Source organism: Gopherus evgoodei, chromosome 7 (genome assembly GCF_007399415.2).
Source record: "Gopherus evgoodei ecotype Sinaloan lineage chromosome 7, rGopEvg1_v1.p, whole genome shotgun sequence".
In the NCBI taxonomy this organism is placed as follows: Eukaryota; Metazoa; Chordata; order Testudines; family Testudinidae; genus Gopherus; species Gopherus evgoodei.
The window spans coordinates 60,463,300-60,491,042 of NC_044328.1; the positions used below are offsets into that span (position 1 = coordinate 60,463,300).

Below are 27,743 nucleotides of genomic sequence, written 5' to 3' on the forward strand. Positions count from 1 at the left end.
AAAACCAAATCCCATTTGTTTTGTACCAGTCTGCAAACTGCTAATACTGGGTTTGTGAATTTATTGGTAATTTCTTAGGGCACTATACTGCAAATCTTAGTATGCAGAACTTCCAGTAACATCAACAGGAGTTGTAAATGTTGACTGGCCAGACTCTTGCTTGGAAATGTATCAGTTTATGTATTAAACAGAGTGCATACATCATGTAAAAGACAGCTTTATCTTCACTTTAAACTAACTGCCAGTTCTTGACAAATTACCATCATTATCTTCAAAAACACACTTTATAACAGACATCATAAATTTAACTTCATTCATATTCTGAATGAACACGTTCCTCACCTTTCAAGGAAGGCTTGGTTAATTTTAGACAAAATTCACTGAGGACAGCAAAAAATCTCACCTGACTAGATAGATCACAAATAACCAGTTACCAATATAGGTGGTACATTCACAACATCTACTACTAGATTTTTTTTTTATTTTTAAAAAGCTGAGCTTAAACGTTTTGGGAAAATACTATATACCAAAGGAAACTTAATGCTCTTTCTATCCATCTGGAAAAATATTGCTGTATCTTAAAAAGGAAGGACCCAACAAATATATGTTTAGCAAGCCTCTGGATGGGTACTAGGTCAAATTGGCCTAAGATATGTTTAATTAGGAGAATAAAATTCTCTTTCTTGGGGGTATATAGGAAAACTAAATGTGAACTGTTAACAATATGGAGAGTTAAATCCATTATTTCCTCATGCACCCATGGAAGAGTAGACTCTAAAGGCTATGGCTAACTAATATGGCTATGATTAAAAGGCTATACAGGGATCAGAGCAATAGCATCATGATGCTGGGAGAGAAACTTACACTTATACACATGGGATTTTTACCTGTTCCATAAACAAGTTTGCGAAGGTTGGGAGCCGACTGTTGTTGTCTCAGAAAAGCCTCGGCTGCCTTTTGGGTAAGGTCTTCCTTCCACTTAAGTGCACCTGAAAGCAGGGGGGGAGGAGAACACTGTAAATTCCTTCCTCCACTGGCAATGTATTAGACTAAGGGACCATCTGCACTAGGAAGAAAACTTAAATAGGGAGTCAATTACAATATACTTAAAATTGGTAGATAGGATCAGGACTTTAGCCTCGTTATGTGACACAGATATACATGGTTGGCTCTGATTGTTCATCCTGTATTGTAACATGCTCCTGTGATTTGATTTGTGATTAGGAACCATCTACACTGCAAAACCAACCAAATCACAGGAGCGTTTTGCAGGGTAGATGGTTCCTAACTTTTGAAGGAATAAAAGGGTAAAAGAAAGATTAAGACCAGAACCTGCAGACTAAACTAGACTATTTTCATCATCATAAGTTCACCACTGACACTGATTACATCTGTTAATAAAATCACTGAAAGGTGGTTTACCTTTTCCAAATACAATACAGAAGTTTCACTTTTTTGAAAACTTATCACAGTAAAGATAACAATTTTGTATGTCTTTAGGGCCTTTGATCAGAGAACTCTATAAAAGCTGGGTATTATCAATTTTACTACCTGGGAAACTGAGGCTTAAGCAGACAATCAATGGCTTACAAAGCACTATAACCTAGGTTTCCTGAGATGCTGTTTCCTGCTCTAGCTACTGGACGGACAACACTGCTTCCCAAGGGGAAGAAGAAAAAAAAAAAAAAAGACACTGCCTCCAGCAATGAACATGATGTCAAATGCACAGTAAAGGAAAATGAGAAATTGAAAATTTACCTGCTGTGTCTGCAGAGAAGTCATTTTCTTCTCCATACTCCTCTTCCTCTTTCAGTAGATTTTCAATATCATCACCACCATCCTCATCTTCTACAACCTTCGATTCAGCCCATTCAACGCCATCTACATTCTTCTCTGGAGCACTCTGAATCCCTTTCCTATCTGACTCTTCAGCTTCTGAGTCATCATTCAATCCTTCCTCTTCCTCCTCTTCCAGGGAGGAGCCTTCAGCCTCAGATTCAGATGCCTCTTCAGCTGTACAGTTTCCAGAATCTGTAGTGGGAACCACTTTTTTACCCAAGCGGTGATCTAGGTTATGATTCTCTCTTCGTTCTTTATCTTCCCTGCCTAATTCACAGGGTGCGAATTTACTTATTTGTCTGCTCGAAGATTCAGAATCACTGTCTGAACTTTCCTTTTCATTACTTTCTTCTTTATCTCCATGGTCTTCTGCCTCTTCCTTGCTTTCATCGAGGTCAGTTTCCCCTTCTTCCCCTGAACTCATCTCAAGATCATCATCACTATCAGCAAATGCTGGCAGTTCCCCGGCAGCTTCTTCTGTAGTCTCCTCTCTTTTCATACGCTTGGCACTCCTCAGATCTAGCTCTTGCCCTGGCATCTCTTTGTCACTTTCGCCCTCATCATCACCATCCCCATCTTCACTTCCATCCATCTCGTCCTCAGACATTTCTTCATCTTGACCCTCTTCTTCATCACTTGCTCCATTATCATTTTCTTCTTCAAACACTGCCTTCCGACGTACTCTCCCAGTCTTCAAATCAATTTGTTTCTCTTCTTTTGGCATCACAAATCTGCTTTCCCAATGGAGAACAAGATAAAAAAAATGCAGTTGGCTTTAATTAAACATCTGATGTCACAAACAAATACTGAAGAACATTTTGGTGGTGTGACATCAACAGCAGAAGCATGGCTGCCTGTGCCACTGAAGCAAGTAGCAACACTGTCTGACTTAAAGAAATCTCTTAGTTCAAGAAGCCTCATTGTGGTAATGTCGCAACTAAATTAGTGATTCTTCACTGTTGTCCACTAGTTTAGACTGAGTGCCTGCACTAAAGTTGTTTGTTTGTTTTTACTGAAGATTACTATTGCCATGCTCCCAGGACCCTCACAAAAACCAAAAATGTATCACATGTTGCTATGCCAGTGAAATTTTTTTTTTTTTTTAAAGGAAGGAAAAGTATATTGTGTTCAATGCTGATGGAGTCTCAATCCTTTCTAACTTGGGGATAAATGCTGTTTTATACGGAGAAATAAATGACAAAAAAAACCTATTGTTTTATGCAATGCTGTTGTAGCCATGTCTGTCCCAGGATATTAGACAGACAAGGTAGGTGAGGTAATAGCTTTGATTGGACTAACTTCTGTTGGTGAGAGACGCTTTAAAGTTTAGGCAGTCTACCCTACACACTTTATTCTTGGGGGAAATCTGCATCAAAGAATTAAAAATTCTGTGCACAATATTTTAAAATTCTGCATATTTTATTTGTCAAAATACCACAATATAATCACACTAGTGTCAATTATTTTGGCAATTTATTTCAAAATATCTGTCAGCAACTATATCTGTAACAATATAGACAACAAAAAAAGATTTAGGAAATGTTGCACGGCTGAGGCGCCTGCATTCAGCCCCAGAAAAAAAGTAAGCATTTGATGAAAATCACAATGGAAAAACAATTAAATTCTACAGGAAACATTAATTCTGTGCAAATTCTGCACTGGGGAGTGGCACAGAATTCCAGCAGGAGTAACACTTACTTTGGTGTAATGTCGTCACTCAGGAGTGTGAAAAATCCACAACCCTGAGTAACCTAGTTATACTAACCTTACACTTACACACACACACACCGGAAGAGACTCTCTCACTGACATAACTTCCACCTCTCGCAGCTCTCAGATAGCACTCTGCTGTCGGCTTAGAGTGTCTTCATCAAAGCGCTACTTCGGTGCAGCTGCACCGATGCAGCATTTGTAGTGTAGACCTGCCCTTATACAGAGTTGGTCTAATTAAATCACTCAAGGGTGTGAATTATTCACACCCCTAAGCGACATAAATTTTACCAAAGTAATTTTGTAGTGTAGACCAGGGCTCAGAGTGTCACAACTAAAGACAAGATGGAACAGATTATTTAGCATAAGTACACCTCTACCCTGATATAACGCTGTCCTCAGGAGCCAAAAAATCTTACCGAGTTATAGGTGAAACTGTGTTATATTAAACTTGCTTTGATCTGCTGGAGCATGTGGCCCTTCCCCTCCTACCCCCCCGTAGTGCTGCTTTACCACGTTATATCTGAATTCGTGTTATATCAGGTCGCGTTATATCGGGCTAGGAGGTGTAGTTAACACATTTCAAGGGACTATTCAAGGTGAACACTCTTCCAGTTATAGAAAGAAAAGGGGGAAGGATCTACTGGGGGGAGGGGAGGGAGAAGAGAGGGAGAGTACAGGGTAGCAGGTTATAGATTGTTGTAAGAAGCCTTAAAATCCACTATGTCTATTCAGTCCATGAGTTTTAGAGTCTAGCAAGACACTAAAAATCCAAGATCATCATCAGAAGCAAGCTCCCCTTAGACCAGGATACAACTCAAAGCGGCACCAGACCCTGCCAGAACAATAGATGCAAAACCTGCAAACTTATTTCCATTGCTACAATGATCAACACCACGCACAACACACTTTTCAAGATCCCTGGGCCTACACATGCCTATCACAACATGTGATGTACCTCATCCAGTGAATTAAATGCCCCAATAGCAACTGTGTCAGGGTGAAACCAGACAATTACTATGGGCTGGTCTACGCTAGGGGGGGGAATTGATCTAAGATACGCAACTTCAGCTACGTGAATAGCGTAGCTGAAGTCGAAGTATCTTAGATCGAGTTACCTACCGTCCTCACAGCGCAGGATCGACGTCCGCGGCTCCCTCTGTCGACTCCGCTACCGCCGTTCGCCGTTGGTGGAGTTCCGGAGTTGACAGGAGCTTGTTCGGGAATCGATATATCGCGTCTCATCTAGACGCGATATATCAATCCCCGAGAAATCTATTGCTACCCGCCAATATGGCGGGTAGTGAAGACATAGCCTATGCTTTTAAATGATCTCACACAGGAAAATGGTGAAAGACAAAAATACTACATCACCTGTGAACACTCTATCTGACCTATCAGTCACAACACTTTCAAAAGGTGAGTCTGGGAGCATAACTTTGCTAGACACTAAACATCTCGGATTGAAGAGAGACACTGGATGTATGGCTTTTTACAATAATCTGCAACCCACTAGCAATACCCTATATTGCTGCTTTTCCTCCTTCCTTTCCTCCCTACCAGAAGAGTGATAACAGGCCACTTCTTCTTGAACAGTCCCTTGAAATGTGTGTTAAACTACTTCCCCTACACAATCTGTTCTACCTTATATTTAGCTGTGACACTCTGAGCCCTGGGTCTCTACTCCACCCCTGAGTAGTGTAGTTAAACTGACCTAAGTGCCGCTATGGATAGCGCTATGTCGGTGGGAGAGCTTCTCCCATCGGCACAGTGCGTCTTCACTAGACACAATGTAGCTGTACGTGTAGACATGCCCTAAGCCAACAGGAGAAGCTCTCTCATCGGCTTAGAATGTCTTCATTAAAGCACTAAAGTGGCACAGCTGCACCAATGCAGCATTTTAAGTGTAGATCTGCCCAGAGTACGTTTCCCAGACCTTGCTTGCAAGTTTGTCTCTCCCACCAACAGAAGTTGGTCAAACAACATATCACCTCTCCCACCTTATCTCCAAAAAGAGAACAAAAAAAAAACTGATCACACACATCACAAACATGTATCAGTCATTTGCAGCTATGTAGAAACTGCATCCTCAAAACTTCATTCAAAGAAAACAGAGGTACTAAAGGATATCTTTATGAAATGTTAAGACTTTTTTTTTTAAAACAGGATCAAGACTTTTTCCCTTAATCTTCTCAGAAACAGCTTAGCTGTTTAAGCAAAAGTTTAAAATAACTAAATTAAATAATAATAATAATAATAATAATAATAATAATAAATCGAAGATGGACATCCAGCATGGAAAATTTCAGGCTCAACAGAAAACAGTCTTATAATGGGAAGTGGTAAGCAATCTATCTGTAGGGTGGTATTACTGATTTCTTCTATAATTATACTCCTGCAGCAAATTCTGAACAGCACTTTGAAGTCTGCAATCCCAGAGTCGCTCACACAAAGACCAATGATATTTACAACGATGATCACTTATCTTCCAGGAGAAAACACACTAACCAGAGAAAGTGCAAATAAAGCTTGGATTTATTTCCCTCTTAAGACCTGACAAAAGAAGAACCTTGTACTGATTATTCCATTCTGAAAAGTTAATACATAATGGATAATCGTAATTTACTGTGCCCAAAAATAGAAATGTCCAAGAAAAAAAGAAAAACTAGATGTCTAAAGGTGAAAGCAAATATACCCCTGTCCTACAATTATTTCTCCTACAAACATCCATGTCCACATCCTAAAGCATCCTTACTCCCACAACCACCTATTTTTTAGCTGAGGTTGAATTATGTTTTCCATGTTTAGGGGAGGACTGCTACAGAAAAGAGTAGGTAACTCTGCAACAGTGCTTTTTAACTCAGAAGACAAGTTCAAACCCTGATAAAATCACTACTGAAAATAAGTGTGATTATCTCATCTTAATCCGGTTCTAATGGAAGTGTGGGAACAGAGTCATGAAGTTTAAACAGGTCTGCTTTAAGTTGCAGAGCTCCATACTCCTGTTTCTCTTCTACAATAAACCTCTCCCAAACTCTTTCTGTGCATTTGCCATGCGAGCAAGCCACACCCTTTAATATCAGCCCACTGAAACAGCTATTAACTAAGCTACACAAGTGGCAAAAGCTGTTGCCTGTGTTATGCCTCTTCTAGTCAAGTTGTTCTGTCTCCCACTGTTTGGTAGCATTTAAAACTTACTCTTGGTTTTCCACATCTTCTGAACCTAATGGTTTGGAGTCCATGAAAAGAGACACTTTGCTTGAAGCCATCTTAACATCGATGGTGGAATGTGTGGAGATGAGGCTCTGGACTAGTTCATGATTTGGTCTCACTTCTTCCTGACAAACCAAAATATTTTTTTCTGTTTAACAGATCAATTATGCAAATGTCTATTGAACAATCAGCAAATTGTTAAAACTGCCTAAAAATGGGCAACAGGAACAGACTCAATATTAAAACCAGGCAAATTACAGAGATGGGCTCCTTACCAGTATGTAACAAACATATTGTACATTTAATATTATTTTAACTCATGCACCATAATATTTGAAATGGTCTGAGTACAAGACAGAGAAAAAGTTCAAGCTCTGCCTCGGAGAGCACAACTTCCTTGGATGAAATACAACCACTCTCCCTCAATTTCCTCACCTGCAAACCAAGACTAAATACATGGGCCCTGCTCTCAGGGATGGCATGACACTTAGCTCATTACTTTTCAGATACTTTCCAAGCATTAACTATGTAAGTATTTATTATTAATTACTTCCGTAGTTGTTTTCCACAGCTTTTTAGAGAGGGAAATTGGGAAAAAAACAAACTATTTTCTTTCTCAATCACTGTAGAAAGAAAGGTTGTTAAATAAGATATTTAAGGATAAGGTTATGTTTGCATATCATTTGGGTAGATGATGTTTCTTTAAAAACAAAAAAATTATCAAAACCAAACAAACAGTTTCCAAGCACTGTTGCTTTGCCTCTTTATCTCTTTAGGCAGAAACTATATTCTACTGGAGAACAGAAAACTCAAACAGACTTTCTCCTTACCTTTTCATCTTGAGGAGCATGACTTCGACCAAGGTCAATATAAACAGCATCTTTGTCATACACTACACCTCCAACTCCTGACAGTGGGGCATAAATAAGTTTATCCTTTTCATTTAAGGAACGCTTCTTCTGCTGTTCAGGAAGTGCACAGGGGTCTGGCAGGAAACTCACATCACACACAGTAAAGTCCCCTACACCTGGGGTGAGGGACAAGGAAGAAAAGGATTTTGACAAAGCTCTGATTTAAAAAAAAAACAAAACACAGGTACAATAATTCACTATAAAGAGGTAAAGGGGCTTTATTGTGGCATGCAGTGATTTAACATCAATGGTACACTGCATAGATAAACCACATGCAATACTTTGAAGAACTACCACTAAGTCTGGAAAACATTCTACAAGTTAACCAGCTAGTGAACTATGTATCACTGGCAACACACTCCTTTAAATATACACTTGCCTTCATTACTAACATCATCTCAGCATTGTTAAAAAGAAAAGAACTTAGTGATTTAAGTTATTAATTAGTATTTATTACACTACATAATACTTTTCATTTTAAATAAGCCTAACTTACTTTTCACTATTGACACCACCTTTTCTACATTTCAATCACCCTAGAGATCTACACTGATCAATTTCATTTTTGGGTTTTCGATGCTAGTACATTGTTATTGTGTTTAGATTTAACACTGCAAGAAGATTTCTCAATTAAAAATTTTACAAAATATTAATATTAAAATATTAACTACAGCATGGTGATCTTTTACAGATGTAAACTATCCCTTTAACAGCAATAGCATTACAAGCTATTAATCAGCAAAATAATAAGAATTTTAAGAGATTGGATATATTACCTGGCATGTGAATTTGGCTTTGGTTTTTTAGACAGGCCCCTCTTAAGTAGCCATAAATTGACACCTTTCTGTCACACTTTGGATTGACTCGAACATGTTCTGGGTTTGTCAAGTCTTCCATTCTAGGGAATATCAGAAGAGATATTAGAAATATATTTCTCTCAACTATCATTTTCCATAAAGAAAGTACTGAAGCAAACTGTTGCACTTGCTACATTAAAATATTATTGTGGTTTATTTAAATAAAAAAAGTTAAACATTGTATAATCTAATTATTTAAAATTTTCAGTGTTTGATAATAGGAACAGAATAAGACACGCAGTCATGTTAAAGTTATTTTTTTAAAAATGATTCTTATGTGTTGAATATTTTAGACAATTTTATTTTTAAATATATAACATTTCATCCAATGTTACCCTCTGAAAGATTAAATGTGTGTTCATTTGGGGCATATCTCCTTTCTCTGGAGGCAAAAAGGGAAAACAGCTGAGTCCATTTCATTTTTGTCTACAGTCACTTTCTAGCCAATTTCACTTTTAGGCTCTCATGTACAATAATGTTAAGCAAACACCTAAAACTGGAATTGAAGATTTAGAGAATATTTTTTTTTCTTTTCCCCAAATGTGCTCTGTGCATTTCAGAGAACTTTGTGTATCATCTTTCTAAGTACTTCTCTGACCACATAACTTGAGCATTGCCCCTGTATTTAAAAGCAAAAAAACCAAAATGTCTGTTTTTTATTTCTTTCCCAAATTGAAAGAAAAATAATCTGATCGGTTCATAGGTATTTTTCCCCACTCATTTATGCATGAATAGGACTTCGAAAGAATAAAGGTTGTTAGTTTTTTTTATTGATTTTGGTTAATCTCTTCCAAGGGCAAGCTAGGTCCAGATCCTCTGAAGTTGAGTCTTCAGACCTCACAAGCTTCCCCGCCCCATTTTGGTAGACAGATTCATTGTTCCAATGGAACCTAGCTGCTGTGTGAGATCATGGACACAAAATGAGAGACAATGTCTCAGGTGGCTACAGCCAATCCCATGGAGAGCTTTGAAATTCAGGACAGAGAGCTTGAAGTAGACTCCATATTCAATGGGGAGCCATTCCAGTGATTAGAGATCAGAGTGATATGTTCACTGTCTGCTGCTAAGCTATTGGGATGCCGTGCTTTCAGAGAAGTTCAACATAATCAAGCAGCAATTTTGTTTAAATGTTTTATGGACAGTGTTCAAGTATCCTGTAACATTCTAAATACACATTTGGTGCCTCATCCTACAAGTCTGTGAACAAATCAAACTTACACTGAAGTCACCAGGCAAGTTTACCACTGACTTAAGTGGCCTCAGCTCCACGGAAGTCAGACTGCAAATTATTATAAACTAATTTTTTAGATCAGTGGGGCTGCATTCATTTTGGTCAACAAATACAATGCACCAGCTGCCACAGTAACGGATAACTCCATAAAAATTCTACCTAGACATTAAATTGGTCATTTGCATGCCCAACAGTTACATAACTGTGCTATTAAAATATCTTTTTTCAGAAGTGTACAGGAACAGAATTATACCATTCCCTCATACTGACATGAGTGGAGCTGCGTAGCTAAACTCACATGCACAGGATTGAAAATACATCTCTTACACCACTGATTTCCCCTCATTTACGTCAGTAATAAAAAAAATTAAACTTTAACTTAACCATTATCAAATCTCTGGCACGCTCTCAACGGACTGGCTGTTCCATTCTTATAAAAACAGAACATGGGGGTTGGAGTGCAGAGGACAGAGAATTGAGAAAAAAAGAAAAACCACGTACCTGTCTGCTAGGACATATGGGTGAGACGTCTGCCATGTAAGTGGACGGAATTTCATAACAGAGATAAAGCGTCCCAGATTATGAATTTCCTGCTTTGGGTACTCTCCGTATACCATCCCAGAGAGATAAAACAGTTTGGCACCCTAAATTAAATTAATATTAAAAGTTTAACAAAAGATTTACCCCAATTTAATACCCCAGTTCAATTTCTACCTCGTTAAAACTAAAGCAAGAGACTCCATTCAACAAGTTACAATTGCCTCCAACAGATTTGAGTTAATTTCTGTTAATTATCTCCCCTTCATCAAGGCAAAAAATTATCTGCAACAATTTGGCACCAGGTGCGCAAGGCTCACAACAGCAGCAAAGACTTGCTTTTGCATCTGTTAAAAGACAGATGTATGTTTCACAAAAACCATACCCTTTTTCTTCTTTTAGCAGCAGGCACAATACAAATACAGAAGCTACACAACATTAGCATTGCTAGGCACCACATTAAAGTCTGAAAAGCAACACCATCTGCCTTTTATGAACCTAGGTTTTTGACTCTGCAACTCCTTATCCACATCATTCCTACATCTAGTGCTGTAACAGATCTATTGTTTGGTGGCAGAGCTCAATTACACAAGTTAATTTTCAAGAAAGAGAAAGAAAGATTGTATAGTCTGAGTCTCAATACTAAATGCTACACTAGCAGTCTTCTCTTTCAGTAACATTTGTGAACAAACAAATGCAAATCACAGAATATCAGGATTGAAAGGGACCTCAGGAGGTCATCTAGTCCAACCCCCTGCTCAAAGCAGGACCCAAGCCCCAGACAGATTTTTGCCCCAGATCCCTAAATGGCCCCCTCAAGGACTGAACTCACAACCCTGGGTTTAGCAGGCCAATGCTCAAACCACTGAGCTATTCCTCCTCTGTATTTAAACACTTGAATATTTTTCCCACCCCTAAATCAATTTCCACAGAGTTCAAACATTTTTGAAAAATAACTGGTTGGTATTATACCGGATACACTTCTGTCCAGAATCTGTGTTTTAATCTCTTTTTGGTTTTCTTTAACTGTTTGTTGTTCTTGAAACTATCCAGGTGGGTAAGGACACCCATGATTTTGGGAAAGCCATGTACTTGGCAGATGTTCAAGAACTCAAACGTTTCCATCTCAAATCCAAAGCTGGCATCAATGAGCATAAGAACCTGAAAGTGAATGAAAACAATTTACTCTGGTGCTGTTGAAATGTCCTCATTAGCATCTTTGACTAATTTAATAGTCATGCTTTTAAACAGGATCCATCTTTTCATCCAATCTGTGTTGACTGAGTCAGGCAGTCTTCTCAAGGATTTTTACACAACCTAGAGACAACTGTGACCTTTTAAATTAAAATTTGTGTCTTAAGCCCTTCTTACTTTAGAAAAGGCTAAGAAATCAAATTCCCTCTCCTACATCTATATACATTTCTTCATTTTGCTTCCCTCTCTCCAGGAAAATTATAGGACCAAAAAAAAAAAAAAAAAAAAAAGCCACCCACAGACAAGAGTCAGAACAAAAGTCTCCATCTGCACAATCACCACCTCCCTTCCTCCCCCGCCCGCCACTCAAAAAAAGTAACGAGGGACAGATCCTTATTTAGTTAAGAAGCCTCTTACTGCTCAAACAATAATGAGGCTCCTTGAAGAGTAAGATAATACTGAACAGGAATAAAAGAGTATCGGAATCTGGCCCTCCTAAACTAACAAACTTTGTCCCCTCTTAAAACATGCAAGATTGAGCTTTTATCAATATTTGCAGGAATGTCTGATTAAATGAGTAAAGATAAAGGCCCTGACTGTTTTGGGTATCTGAAAAATGCAACCAAAGATTAGGTTACTCTCAGAGACTACTGCTTTAATGCCTTAAGGGACTAGGGCATCTAAGATCATAAACAGATCTTTGGTACAAGTGAGATAAACAAACTTCCTTCATATGTTGCAATTACTGTAATGTGTCATTGAGAGATGATAACCAAGCAGAACATTGACATAGGATAACCGTCTCCTGTAGTCACATTAACATGAGGCAAAGCCAGTTAGCTCCTCAACAACAAGGAGCCTACAGCCTTGTCTACATTAAAGGGAAAAGTCGATCTAAGCTACGCAATTTGAGTTACATGAATAGCGTAACTCAAATTGACGTAGGTTACATCTACTTACCATGGAGTCCACACTATGTGACATCGACGGGAGACACTCTCCCGTCGACTCCGCTTACTCTTCTCGATCAGGTGGAGTATAGGAGTCGAGGGGAGAGCGATCGGCGGCCAATTTAGCAGGTCTTCAGTAGACCCGCTAAATCATAAGTGTAGACAAGCCCTAAGATGCAAAGGGATTCATGACTTATGGCTCCGTCAGTAATTAAATCCTCCTAACCTTGTGACAATCAAACCGCTATAATGCTTCACACCATCACACACATTCATAACTTCAGGCACACATCATATCTATTATTTATGTTTCAAAGGCATCTCATTGTCTCAAAGAACATGTGTACAGTAGAAAACTACTGAGATTAGCTGGTCAATTTCAGCAAAGGCCAAAAATAACCCCACAAATCAATTATCTGCAAAAATATATTCCATATCCACCAGCTCAGCCAAAAAATCTGAGTAGACAAGTCAGCTTTGCACCCTGTCCTGAAGATCAACAGACTCAGATATGCGAGACCAAAGATGGAGGTAAATTACAGAACTGAGGCTCTCATCTGAAAACACTCTGACTGCAGCACTCAGACCTTCAAATCCAAAATTCACCAGCTAGAATGCATCAGAATGATGTAGCAGTATTTTTCCATTTCCACACATTAGTGAACAATCTGATCATTGAAGAATTATTTCTTCTATTAGAATTCTTTGAGGGGGTCAAACAAACACGTGGACATGGGTGATCCAGTGGATATAGCATATTTAGCCTTTCAGAAACTTTTGACAAGGTCCCTTACCAAAGGCTCTTAAGCAAATTAAGCAGACATGGGATAAGAGACAGAGATCAGTAACTGGTTAAAAAACAGGAAACCAAGGATAGGACTAAATGTTCAGTTTTCAGAAGGGAGAGAGATAAATAGTGGTGTCCCCCAGAGGTCTGTACTCGGACAAGTGTTGTTCAACATATTCATAAATGATAAGGGACAAACAGTGAGTTAGCAAAACTGGACAGTGAGGTGACGATACACAATTACTCAAGATAGTTAAGTCCAAAATAGACTGCAATGAATTACAAAGGGATCTCCAAAACTGGGTGACTGGGCAACAAAAAGGCAGATGAAATTCAAAGTAGATAAATGCAAAGTAACGCAAATTGGAAAACAATCAACTATATATACAAAATGATGGAGTCTAAATTAGCTGTTACAACTCAAGAAAGCGATATTGGAGTCAATGTGGATAGTTCACTGAAAACATCCATTCAATATGCAGCAGCAGTCAAAAGAAGCTAACAGAATGTTAGGAACCTTCGGAAAGGGCTAGATCAGACAGAAAATAATATAATGCCTCTATAAATCCATGATACACCCATATCTTGAATAGCACATACAGATCTGGTCACCCCATCTCAAAAAAAAAAAAAAAAAGATTGGAATTAGAAAATGTACAAAGAAGGGCAACAGAAATTATGCGGGTATGGAACAGCTTCCACATAAAGAGAGATTAAAAAGTACTTCACACAACACAGTCAACCTGAGTAACTCTCTGCCAGGGGATGTTGTGAAGGCCAAAACTATAATAGGGTTCAAAAAAGAACTAGATAAGTTCATGGTGGATAGGTCTATCAATGTAACACCATCCTCCGAGTGTCCTTAGCCTCTGTTTACCAGAAGCTGGAAGTAGATGATGGGATGGATCACTTGATGATCGCTTGGTCTGTTGATTCCCTCTAAAGCACATGGCACTGGGCTACATGGACTATTGGTCTGACCCACTACAGCCATTCTTATGTTCTTATGTTCTAACAAACCATTTCAAATATCAACAGAGATGAACTGGAATTTATTTAGCATAAAGTTGCTGTTCCATTTTGGTTTATTAAGAGATTTTTCATTAAGATTCACAAGTACAATGGGCAACACAGGGTCACGTAAACATTCAAAAGCAGTTTCCCTCCTTTTACATCTGGTCTAGTTCCAGTGACTGATCCAGGAAATTAGGGCTTTTCGTGAACCTTCCTGCTCCCACTGAAGTCAAAGGGAGTTTTACCAGTGACTGCAATGGGAGTAAAGATCAGGCCAATGATCTGTAGGTGTGATCTAGGCAAAGGTATTATTTCCACAATTGCTGACTTACCAAATCTGCAACTTTAGCCAGATCAATCATTGTGTTTATGTCACATCCACATTCAATAATGGTTAGCCTACGCCTTTTACCTGTGAAGAAAACGCACATTTAAGGAAAAACCAAAGTGAACCAACTAAAGATATTGTATCTTAACCTCAATAGTCTCAGCTGTTTCATCAATCCTGCTACAATAGTGTGCTGATACAGTTGACTTCCCTAATTAGCCATGCTTACATATTGGAATGCTACTCAGATGTATTTATTGTTAGTGATCACACCAAGTAATGCCACCTTTGATAGATAAATTTATTCCCCTATAAAAAATATCCAACAGAAGAGCAGCCAGGGAGATTAAACGCACAGAGACAGAAGAATTTTAAATTCCTGTTGGCTTTGTGTTGATTTATTGTGCAGCTGTTCTGGATTACAGGTTGCTGTCCCCTAACAGAGAGGATGGACTAGATTAGCCAACATTTTCTTCCCAGTTCAAACTTCTTAAACTCCTAATGATTGTGGGGAGGGGTGGGGGGGAAGATGACCCTGGGAGCACTCCTTGGTTCTTCTGGTTGGCTGATATTACCCATTTTATAAGAAGCATTTTTCAGTTGCTTGTAACTTCTGCCAAACTTTAACCACTTGGGCTGAAATTTTCCATGATTATTCAATATCATCCACAGTGGTAAATCACAGTAATTCATAATGACAATCAACAGTCATTTAGCCAGGAAAAAAAGTGAGAATGGCTCTCTAGTCTGGTGATTAAGGCACTCCCCTGGGATGTGGGAGATCCAAGTTCTAAGTCCATGCTCCAATGACTAATTATTTATAAAAAAGTAAAACAGGAGAGGTGAGGGACACCTGCCACAGAATATCCCACAACCTAGTGGTCAGGGTACTGTCCTGCAATATAGGAGACCCAAGTTCAAATGTTCAGGAAAGTCATCTGACCATGCCCGAGGCAGGCACTTGTAATCTGGTTCTGACAAATTCAGATTAGGTTGCAAGGTTCTATTATGACAGTCTGTTACATGATCATGTACTATTTTTTCCACAAGCCTTCTGTCTCACAGGGTCCACAGGCTAGTCCTGTTCTAAAGATGGAGCAAGACTAAGTAATGAAGATGAGAGTTATCTATAGGTAAGGCTACATTTTAGTCATGGGTATTTTTAGTGAAAGTCATGGACAGGTCATGGGCTGTAAACAAAAATTCATGGACCTGTGACCTGTCCATGACTTTTACTAAAAATACCCACCCCAACTAAAACTTGGGTGGGAAGCCATTGGTTCTTTTTGATGGGAGAGATCCAGGGTGCCACTGGTGCTGGGTGATGTGACCTAGGACCCTGCTGGTGATGAAGGTGGGGGAGGGAGCCTTGGCAGGGCCAGCAGGCAGGCCCTCCTACACAGCTCTGTGTCTCTGCAGCTCCTACATGGTGGAGGCAGGGGCCAGGACAGGAGCTCCACTGCTTCCGCCAAAAGCACTGGCTGCCACAATTCCCACTGGCTGGGAACCGCAGCCAGGGAGACCTGCAGGGGCAGGGCCTGTGGGTGCAGGCAGCGTACGGGGCAGAGGGCCCCCCATTGGCCCCTCCGCCACCTAGAAGCTGCAAGGGAGCCCCATCCCCACACTCCCCAACCCCTAGCCCCCTCCCACACACCCAACTGCTGCTGCTGGCCCAGGGGCTGCCAGGCTCACGCAGCCCCTGAGCCAGCACCAGCCACTGCAAAAGTCACAGAACCTGTGACCTCCGTGACAGACTCACAACCTTATCTATAGGAACCCTGTTTCATTTTTAAAGAAAGCAGGTGTGTATTGATTTTGACGGAGATTACAAAGAAAGGATAAAGTTTAAGGCAGTTGAATTCTGCCCCAGAGAACTGGGTTCTATCCCCACTTCCACCAGAGTTCCTATGCAATGCTAATCAAGCCACTTAAACCAAACTATTCACAAATAGTCATTAATTGTGTGTTCCTTACTTTAGGGGGCCTGACTGGAGACTAGGAGTTCCGCACTTGCAGAAGTGTGGAGAACTCAGCTGCAACTGAAGACAATGGGTTTAGGATTTTATATGTTTAAAGCACAAAGTACTTCAAAAAATTAGGTCACTCAAATTTCAAATTGGGCACCCAAAATCAAGAGACACTTTTGACCTTAATCTGTGCCGCAGACGATACCACCTTGCTCCCCTCACCTCACACGGGTGTTGTGAAAATAAACTCAGTAATATTTGTGAAAGCTTCAGATACCCTCGTGATGAGTGCCACAGAAATGTCCATGAAGAAATTAAATATTCTGTCTTCAGAACAGGATTTGAATAGCATGTAGTAAATAAGGCCTGGTACCACACATTGAACGAGAAGAAAACAAAATACTGATTAACTGATCATTAACTGAGAACCATCTGTGTGCTGAATGAAATGGGATCCTGTGGAAAAATTAGTATATGATCATATAATTAAAGACTGTATCATAATTAATATGCACAAAGGTTGGATAACTTTAAATATGGCATTGCCTAACCTTTGGATGCTTGATTTTGCAACTTTAATTATATTATCGTAAGTTTTTGTATGTGTAATGTATAGATGAAATTTGTTAAAAATTTATGACAAGGAAAGTATCTTATTTCTTAAGGCACAATCTGTTAGGAAATATTTACCTGCTGTTTTAACAAATAATATTTAAAATTACTGCCATTGAAAAATGAGAAAAATATTTGCTTACTTGGCTTATGTATCACATCACTTTGTGACTAGTTTGTCAATTTCTTACATTTGCTTGTGTTTTTCCACACAGAAATAGAGACAAATGTTTTAAAAAGAAAACGGAAAGTGTGATTATAAACTACAAAAATGAGTAACGGGAGTGGTGCCTTAAATGACTTAATTCATTCTTTTAAAAAATATTTTCAAATTTAGTTTCCTTAGATTATTGTATCAATATATACTGCCTGTTTGCAATACTTTAAATATGTGAGGTCACAACAAAATGTATTGTGTGTGTGAGAACATGCACATGTGCTAAGATCAAGTCACCCTTCTGTTTATCACTATTTATCCAAATCCTACACATTGTGTATCAAACAGCAGTTTGTTTCTTCTTTTTTTTCCTCACCTGATACAATCGTTACAGGACCTCGTATTTCAATCAGTTTTTGCCTCGTGAAGTTCCTAATCAGACATTTTATTAAAGTGCTCTTCCCAACTTTTGGAGGGCCAACTACAACCACCGCCACAGGAGGAGGCTCTAAAGGAGTTCGGTCAACTACCGGAATATGATGTTTTTTTGTCTTCAAATCCTGAGTCCTATTTATGAAGAAATTCATAAAAAAGTTTAATGTGAAGTTATAAAAAAGCAAGAACACTTATTTTAAGGTGCTAAGTGTTTCAGAGACTCATTCACAGAGGTGTAATCGTTAAGGACTCAGCTATTCACATAGACTAAGGAGCTAAACAGATTTTCCTATAATGCAGACAAACACAGTAGTGCAGCATGATAGACCCAGTTAGGCCCACACTATTGCTCCATTTATAACAGAGAATAAATATATTGCTGTGTGGATGTGGTAAAACCATGTTAGCTGTATGAGCACGTCAGAGCCTAATTCACAAAACACAGTTCTGTCAGCACCTAAAAATGAGTTTACTGGGGAAAACAAAACAAAAAATCCATCATGCTCTAAAAGACTCCATACCTGTGGAAGGTTCTGGCCATCCGCACAGCAGACTGGACCGCAAAGGCCTTTGGGTTTCTCTTCCGAGCATCCTCATCATCTCCGAGTCCTAGATCATTCAGATGACGTTTCCTTTTTTTGTCAGCCTTTGGCCCACTGTGCTTCTTATGGTGCTTCTTCCTGTCCTTTTCCTCCATCTCTTTTGTCAGGGATCACCTGTCACCAGCGTCAAATGGATTGCTTTTGCCAATGATACAAACCACAGCTGGCATATGGGAAAAAACACTTATTATGCAACATACACAAAAAAGAGAAGCAGCATTATTTATATACCCGTTTTTCACCTAAGACATAAAAGGCTGAATTTTCCTCTAGGAGGGGCATGCCTATCTAAAGAAAGGAAACTCAAGTGAGTTCTGACAGATGAAGCTGCCACTTGAATATTTCTTTGATTATTGTTGAAGAGGGCCTTGTTCATGGAAGGCTCATCATCTCCACAGAGATCTATGGATGAGGATGGTATACATTGATTTTGGGAGAAGTGGGGTTGCCCAGCATTAATTTATCTTTGGATGGACAGCAGTAGCAGTTTTATTTAGGAGTGACTCAAGACTCATTACTTTATATTGAGCAACATTATTCAAGTGGGGGGGGGGAACTACACTAATTGAGGGCAGAATTCAATAAGTGGGAGACCAGGCAGGAAATGGTGAGACTCAAGGCATGGGGCACAGTTCAGTCTGGGAAGTAGGTTAGTTCTCGGACTAAGTGATGTTGGATATATGTTTCAGATCTTCCACATGCGGTTCAAGGGACAAAGTATTTTCAGCAGGAAGACTTCAGCTATGGAACTCTTTTCATTAAGCTGAGAATACCCCTAACAGTTTTCAGGCCCTACATTGTCAATAAGGCATCCCCTGCGAAACAGCATCCTACTAAGACAACTGAGAAACAGAGAGGAAATGATCAAAATACACAAAGCAAGAAGAATTGTCTATTAAGGCCAGTGCTTAGCTACCATGAAAATACATGCCTTTGAAAAAAAAATCCAGACAGATTTCATTAGATAACCAGACTCCTAGTCTTGTATTTTAACCACAAGATCATCAGTGCCCTATAATCAGCATGAATTGTGAAGTGTATCAGGAATAAAGATTTCTTTAGGCAGCTTCAACTTCCTGGATAACATAAAAAGTTACAACCATTGGGCTTGATTAAAACGATTAACTAAACATCAGGGCTTTGGAACCCTGCTCCAGCTCCGCTAGAGTTCCAGGCAAAAACCTGCAGCTCCACTGCTCCGGAGCTGCTCCGCTCCAAAGCCCTGCTAAACAGCAGTAGTAGCACTCTCTCATTCCAGACATACAGCAAATGTTTAACTTTATTTCTACTAGTCCATATGTTGCAAAATACTGCTGCCAATCCTACAGTTAGTATTGCAATAGTCACTGATATTTAACATTATGACGTTTAACATTTAGGCCCCAATCCTACAACGTGACCTGCAGGGACTCGAGTCTGCTGGGGTAGCCTCCGATACAAGCTCGATGCCTCTCTGCCACTGGAGAGTCCCAACCCAGACAACAAGGCCCCACGTGGGCACAAAGGTTCACTGAGGAGCGGGGCTGTCTGGGAGACCAGCCCACCCACGCAGAATCAGCGTGGTGCTGTAAGAGACCCCGCAGCGACTCCCGCGCGGGCAGGGGAGCATGGCGCAAGACGGGGCCGGCCAGGGCTGACAGCGGAGGAGCTGGAGCCTGAGGGTCACGACAGGGGCCCCGCTCTCAGCCACAGACCGACAGCTCCCTCCCCTCCCCTCCCCCTAGTTTGAGGCAGGTTTCTTCACACATAGGAAAAAATAAGCGAGGGGGTCAGGTGGGGTCAGACCCAAATCCCCGCCCATGGGGGGGGCAGATCCTCACATCCCCCTTCCCCACAGCCGGACGATTAGCCCCTGATTTCCCTCGGAGCAGGATCCGGCCTCGGACACGACGGGGCAGCCCGCCCCAGCTACCCGCCCGCCGGAGCAGGGAGACTCGCAGCCCGGCCACCCCCCGCGCGGAGGGGCTCAGCAAGTAGCGCTCCCACCTACCCCCGCCGCTCCGGGGCCTCCAGCAATCCGCATGGGCGCCGCGGACGGAAGTGCGTCCTACCCAACTGCTCCCGCCCGGAAACAGCGGGGAGGGGCGAATATTGCGGTGACACCAGGCAAGGAGCGGAGAGAGGCGCCCCCTGCCGGAGCTAGGCGAGGAGCTGACCCCGCTCCCTCCCCCCCCGCGGGGGCGTGGCCACAGCCTGCGCTGGGAGCCGGGACCCTGGCCCGGGACAGCGCCCCGGTGCTAGTGTTTCACCATCGGCTCCCTGGCGCCGCTTCTGGCAGCTGGGCCATGGGCTGGTCACGCCGGGATCCGCGGCAGCCAGGGCGTTTGGGATGCGGCCCCTGAGCCTGCTCAGCTCCCTTGTAGGTTGTGGCTGCGTGCACGGCTCCAAGAAACCAGAGGTGAAGCCGCCTAGGCGGGGGTGCTGAGCGCCCGCGGTTAACACACCGGCAAAATATAGAATTGGTTGTATGGTTGTTTCCTAGTTTCTTTCCTTTTTAGCACGGCTGCTATTGTAACGGGACTAACACTGTCACAGCACAGTAGCTGGACATTTTCAGACAAAACGTGACTTGTAAGTTGACGCGTAAAAAGGGCACGTGGCAAATCTTGTTCATGTTATGTTCTGAGATTCAACAGTTAAGGCCCTCGTGCTGCAAATAATTATGCACCTGCTTAACTTTATGCAATGTTAATAGTCCCACTGAGGTAATCAGGGCTGTTCACGGGGCGGGGAGAGGGAAGGGGAAGCAGGTGTTTAAGTTTTCAGGAATGGGACTTAAATTTTAAGGGACCTGTAAACAAAATGTATTTTCATTTAAATATGGGCTGAAGATTCCCAGAGAGAATGTTTAGTACTTTCACGATAGCTGTTAAAAGTGAGACAGAGCTGTCAGAAAAGTGATTTTGTAAAAATGGTATGATTTTCCATATTTATTCTCTTAGTAAATCTATGTCAGAGTTCCTTGGCCAAAAGTCAAAAGATTTTTTTTTGAGCTGAAAGTCCTGCAAACTTCGCTTCAGATTTGGTGATAAAGCTGTAATTTTGGTGTCAAATGTGAAAATTGTGCGATCAGTTAAGTTGACAGTTTTGTTAATGTTACTTGAAGCACCACTGAACCCAGCTTTCTTCTGTATTAAATCTGCAGGACTAGCAGGGAAGACTCATAGAAAAAGTATGGTGTAAGATAGTGGTGTTTCTCTGTAGTCTGATTATAGCACCATTTTAATGACACTGTGAAGTGCTACATTTTCTATTATAGTAGAACAAGGAAAAGTTTAAAGCCCCATTTCTCTCCAGTTACATACTATTTATGTGATATGCCCAGTAATTCCCTTCCCACCTTTCGTCTGCCCTGTCTATTTAGGCCCCAATCCTGCAGACATTTGCATGCATGCTTAATTTTTACAATTCTGAGTAGTCCTATTGAAATCAATGGGAATAAAGTTAAGTACATGCTTGTTTGTGGAATCAAGGCCTTACCTGTAAGCTCCTCAGATACAGCACCCAGCATAATGGGCTCCTTGGTCTCAGTTGGGGACACTAGATACTAGTGAAATACAAATAAATTAAATAATTAGAAACTGCCAATTTATATCTAGATCCTGCAGACATTTGTGTTTGCGTGAGTCAGCCCCGAGGAATCTTTTCTGTGTTTCTGCAAATAAATATGAAAGATCTGCCTGATCTCCCCCCCACCTTATTTTTAAATAATCCTTGCTACAAACGTAACTATATATTGTTTACATTTCCAAGGAGTATAGAAAATCTTTTTTTATTAATGAAAACCAGCAGGGTTTTTTTAAAACTATACACTGAAATAATTGTCATATAGGGGCAAAATCCAACATACCTTAGATACATAGACTCATAGACTCTAGGACTGGAAGGGACCTCGAGAGGTCATTGAGTCCAGTCCCCTGCCCTCATGGCAGGACCAAATACTGTCTAGACCATCCCTAATAGACATTTATCTAACCTACTCTTAAATATCTCCAGAGATGGAGATTCCACAACTTCCCTAGGTAATCTATTCCAGTGTTTAACTACCCTGACAGTTAGGAACTTTTTCCTAATGTCCAACCTAAATTTCCCTTGCTGCAGTTTAAGCCCATTGCTTCTTGTTCTATCATTGGAGGCTAAGGTGAACAAGTTTTCTCCCTCCTCCTGATGACACCCTTTTAGATACCTGAAAAATACATGATAGCAAGATGTGGCATCTGATTTCAAATATCTTGGGAGCAGTAACAAATAGTTGTTTATCAGAGATCTGAACGTTCACACCATACTTAAGCAAATTTTCTATAGACGTTAATAAGGAATTTGCAAGAGTAACGGGTGCAGGCTGGGGCCCTGATTTATTAAATGGAGACAGCTGTTCTTTGAAGTAATTTGCAACAAAAAAAAATGCAGGAATGGCCTTATGCCAAACAATACAGGAAGCAAAGCTGCCAAAAAGGGGTTCAGGCCATGAATTTATTTTCTCTGTGATGCTGCTACCAGAAGGAGTGAGCAAGAGGTTGGTTGTGTCCCTCTGGTCCTGCTACTAAAGATTAGAGTGGGTGGCTTGTGTTAGAGATTGCATGGGAGAAGGGTCCTCAAGCTTCCAGTTGGTTTCACTGTGGTTTCCGACAAGACAAGAATATATGTTGAAGGTGGAAAATGAGGGACTGAATGGCTCAGAGATTTGACAACAGGTTACAGAATCTTTTCCTTTAATTTACCAGTTTGAATCCATGCCAAGTTAGTAAGTGAAAAACTTCTGTTACCATTTAATTCTTTTTCAATGACCTATGTGAACTGAAGAAGAGCTCTGTGTGGCTCAAAAGCTTGTCTCTCTCACCAACGGAAGTTGGTCCAATAAAAGATATTACCCATCTCTCTATGTGAAATAAGTCAGTCTCAATCAAGCTTCCAGTAGACAAGACATTCACTACACCAAAACCACTACTACAAATGGCATTAACTGGCATCTTTCTTGGCAGTCTCAGAATCTACCCACTCTTATTTTGAGCTAGTCCCTGAAGAGCAGAGCTCTGACACTTTGACAGTGCCTGTGTTGCATCTGCTCTGTAAATAATAGCCATATGACTTTGGTCTCCAAAGGTCTGAGTTCTGCAAGCAGTAAATGTAATTCAATAAAATCTTCTAAAAAGAGATTGTGGAGAGTCTTTAAAATAGCATTATAAGAAAGGAAAGAGTTGGTATTGAACAAGTCTGGGCAGATTTCCTTATCATGAAATTCATGCTAGACATGACAGTTTAAGATAAATGCAATTTGCAACAAAGGGAGAGGACAAATAATTCACACTAGATTGTCAGATCATTTGGATAGAGCACTGAAGTGTGCCATGGATATTTGCTACTAACTGTTGTGTGTGTGGAAAAACATGTATTCTGTTTGGCCTTGAGATAATGCATGCCTGTGAGAAGTAACCACAAACTCTGCTTTCATATTTAAACTACAGGACTGATCAATGAGAAGAGAGCAATTCCCCATATACACTATATATGCAGAACACAAGCCCTGCAGCCCCCTATTACTGCACCAATCACGAAGGGATACTAAATGGGAGCAGCATATGTTTCTCCAAGAGAAAAAAGACTAGTGTAGCTACCTCACATTGGCCATAGAGCAGTTCTGCAGGCTCTACATATCTGTCTGAGGCGTAGAGGCAGCTGGAAGATCACAAAGTAAATAACCAGCTGCCACAAGAAACCAGGGTACTCTCTGTGTACTGTCACACACGCCCTCAACTATACCATCTCCATTATAGAGCAGGGCTGGTGCACAATGCTGCTTAGGCTTCTATCCATCAATCTCCTACTCAGTCAGTGGCCATTTTCAGCTGGTACTTTGTGCTGAATTTGACCTAAATGTGTAGTGTAGACTAGGACTAAGGTTCCTCTCTTGAAGTCATTACTAAGCAAAAAACTGAAACTAATGGGAGCTCAGCCCCAGGAGCCCTTACCCATAGCTGTAATGAACCTGATGAGTTTTGGAAACACCGCACACAACATGTGCTACTTCTCTCAAATTAAAAAATTTGGATGCTGTTGTGTTTTCGAAAATGATTTGAAAGGTCTAGAAAACATGACCTCTGAAGGAAGATTGAAAAAAATTGGATTTGTTTAGTCTGGAAAAGAGAAGACAGAGGGGACATATCCGTCTATGTACTTGAAACTTATGAGGGAGCGGGGAGAATGTTGTTCTTAACCTCCAAGGATAAGACAAGCAGCCAGGGAGGTTTAGGTTGAACATTAAGAAAAACTTCCTAATTCTCAGGGTTGTTAAGCACTGGAATAAAATTGCTTAGGGAGGTTGTGGAATCTCCATCATTGGAGATTTTTAAGAGCTGGTTAGACAGACACCTGTCAGGGGTGGTCTAGATCAGGGGTCAGCCACCTACAGCCCGCAAGCCAATTTTGAGTGGCATGCTGTTGCCTGCCACAGTCCCAGCTCCACCAGCTCTCCCGCCCACCACTCTCCCTTGTGGGGGCAGGAGGCAGAAACTTGGTCCTGCTGCAGTCAAGCTTCCCCCCTCCCCCACGTTTTGCCCCAGCATGCTGCTTTCCTGCCCCTCCTCTTCCCTATGCTGATCAGCTGATGGCCCTTGGGAGGGGCAAGAATGGCAGCATGCTTGGTGCTCTGTAGAGGAGACAAAGAAGAGGTGGGAATGGGGCCTTGGAGAAGGAAGTGGAACAGGGTATATCCCTTCCAGCCCCCTCCTCCTGAGCAGCTCATGGCAGGGGTCTGGAAGGGATATGCCCACACCCACACACCCTTCTGCCCTGCACCACCACACATCCCCAGCCCTCTGCCCTAACCCCTGAACCCCCCCTCCACACACACAGCTTTCTGCCCTAAACCCTTCACCCCTCTGCCCAACCCCCAAACCATCACACACCCTGCCCTGACCCCTCCCACACAGCCCCAGTCTTCTGCCCTGCACCCCAACCCCTGCCCTGAACACCCTAACACCTAGCCTTCTGCCCTACATCCCCACTGCCGACTCCTGAACCCCCCACCCCTCCAGCCTTCTGCCCTGCACCCCCACAGCCCCCATCCCTCTGCCCTGACCCCCCCCCACACACAGCCCTCTGCTCTGACCCCTGGCCCCCCCCCCCAAGGTCTGGGATCCCAGCTGCTGGCCCCTTGCCAGCCTAGGTGAACAGAACCCCAGACTGGCAGCGAGCCGAGCAGACTGGTGGCGTAAGATCAGCATTTTAATTTTAAATGAAACTTCTTAAACATTTTGAAGACCTTGTTTATTTTATATAAAAAAGTTTAGTTATATATTTATAGAAAGAGACCTTCTGAAAATGTTAAGATGGATTACTGGCATGCAAGACTTTAATTAGAGTGAATAAATGAAGATTCAGTACACCACTTCTGAAAGGTTGCAGACCCCTGGTCTAGATAATACTTAGTCCCCCCAAGAGGGAAGGGGACTGGACTAGATGACCTCTTGGGGTCCCTTCCACTATGATAAGGTGGCCATAAGGGGATGCAGCCTCAGTCTCTCAATCCCACATTGAGCCAGTACCAAGAGTCTGTTAATAGCTATTCAGAAGGTGTTACAAAATTATTGGGGACATAGGGTCAGATTCAGTAAGTTGCCCCACTTAACCCCCATAATGGTTACAAATGGAAGGGACACGGCTCCGGACACAATTACTCTTACCTGCAGTATTGTAGCCCTGTTGGGAGAGGCACAGCACATAAGCTGGTCTAATAAAATATATTACCTCATCCATCTTGTCTCTCTAAATGTACTCTTATAATTATGTTCTAGTGGAACCTTTAGCTTTTTTTTTTTTTTTTTTTTAAAAAGACAAAAAGATACCTTTAAGAGCAGAAGTACAATTTCCCCTTGACATTTGTTTCATTGAACAAAACTGAAAACTTGGAGAAAAATTCCTGCATCTGAAGATTTAAATCTGGTCATTCACCCTGCTGCATAGAAGTGTCTTGAAGACACATTCCCGCCCCCACCAAGAGCCACTTTTAAAAAGAAAACAGGCACAGTTTTCAGAAAGGCCAAGTACCCCACAGCTGCTCTGACTTCATCTGGAGTTCTGGGTGCTCACTCTAAAAGTCATGGCAAAGATCTCCAGAGTGGTTTTTATGAGCTAAGACTGTCCACTTCTCTAGAATCAGCTATGGGGGTGGGGGGGGGGGGGGGAAGGTTACATTCCAGGTGTTGTGGAACTACTGAAGTTCTGCAGTACAGGGATGAAGTAGAGGCTGGTTCGGGGAGTCCACACAGAAAGCACGAGTTATATCCTGGCCCTGTTCAAGTCAATGGCAAAAAAACTTCCATTGACTTCAAAGGAGCCATGTTGTCAAGAGCTCAGCTCCAGTGCTATGTGAATTCAGTATCATCATCCTTCAGATCAGCCTCAGGACTACTATAAAAGTGGCTTTAAATCTGTTCAGACAGATTTGAGAGGATTCTTTTCCACTTCTAATCTGACAGAAACCACCTTGTGCCATACCAGGCTACTTAAATAATTAGGGGATAGAAATTTAGCCATTAGACCTCAATTAACCTTTCACCACATATTTAAGTGTGAGTAGTCTATTGCAAGCAGTAGGACTGAAAGTCGTTTTAACTCTTTAGCATCAAAACATGTGTCCCAATCCAGCACAATTTTTAGAATATGCTGGAAGGAGGTTTTCCCCCAGAAAATCAGGCAATCAAAGTGACAAACAAATAAGCATTACTGAATACATTTTAGAAACCAAGTTTACTGAGGCAATTCAGTCATAAAAATCAGTACAGATCAATTTCATAATAAATATAATACTTAGCACTCACATGGTGCTTTGTGTGCAAAACGCTTATGGATATTAGCCTACTGTTCTGTGTAAAACCCCAATGAGGTAGTTAAGTATTATTTCCATTTTAACTATAGGGATGATGAAGGCAGAGAGGCTAAGTGATTTGTCCAACCCACAGATGGAATCATTGTAAAAGCCAGGACTACAGCTCTGGACTTGTTAGTTCTCAATCCATATGCAAGCCACTGGACTACCTCTCTGTAGCTACATCAATGTAAAAAAAACACCACACACACACACAACTTATATTTGTCTTATTTTACAGAATGAACAATTAAATTGATTTTAAATGTTGACTTCAAACTTTAAGAATTTTTTTAAAAGAATCCACAGCCATTTTTTGAGCATTATACAAATATTTATGAAAATGACATTAAGACATCCTGGTCACACTCCTGCAACTGCATGAGCTTTGGCAGAACCCCACTGAGTTCATTGACTTCAATCAAACCTCATGCAAAAACAGAGGAATGCCCATTCAGTAGCCTCCAGGCACTTTGAGCTCTAGGCACAGTTTCTTAAAGGTCTTTTGGTGCCTAACACTCATTGATGTCCAA

General features: G+C 41.2%; 1 protein-coding gene across 1 annotated transcript in view; it reads right to left on the reverse strand.

Moving 5' to 3' along the window:
- The window catches only part of BMS1 (BMS1 ribosome biogenesis factor), a 42,752-nt gene extending 22,348 nt beyond the window's left edge, over window positions 1-20,404 (reverse strand). The window contains exons 1-11 of the mRNA XM_030569365.1: window positions 20,335-20,404; window positions 18,264-18,507; window positions 17,684-17,874; window positions 14,576-14,655; window positions 11,271-11,459; window positions 10,263-10,405; window positions 8,450-8,571; window positions 7,593-7,789; window positions 6,748-6,887; window positions 1,759-2,570; window positions 888-989 (exon numbers count right to left, since the gene is read on the reverse strand). Of these exons, the coding sequence (XP_030425225.1) occupies window positions 888-989; window positions 1,759-2,570; window positions 6,748-6,887; window positions 7,593-7,789; window positions 8,450-8,571; window positions 10,263-10,405; window positions 11,271-11,459; window positions 14,576-14,655; window positions 17,684-17,874; window positions 18,264-18,439 (2,152 nt within the window). The 5' untranslated portion in view covers window positions 18,440-18,507; window positions 20,335-20,404. The remainder of the gene's footprint in view (window positions 1-887; window positions 990-1,758; window positions 2,571-6,747; window positions 6,888-7,592; window positions 7,790-8,449; window positions 8,572-10,262; window positions 10,406-11,270; window positions 11,460-14,575; window positions 14,656-17,683; window positions 17,875-18,263; window positions 18,508-20,334) is intronic.
- Window positions 20,405-27,743: the final 7,339 nt, after the last annotated feature.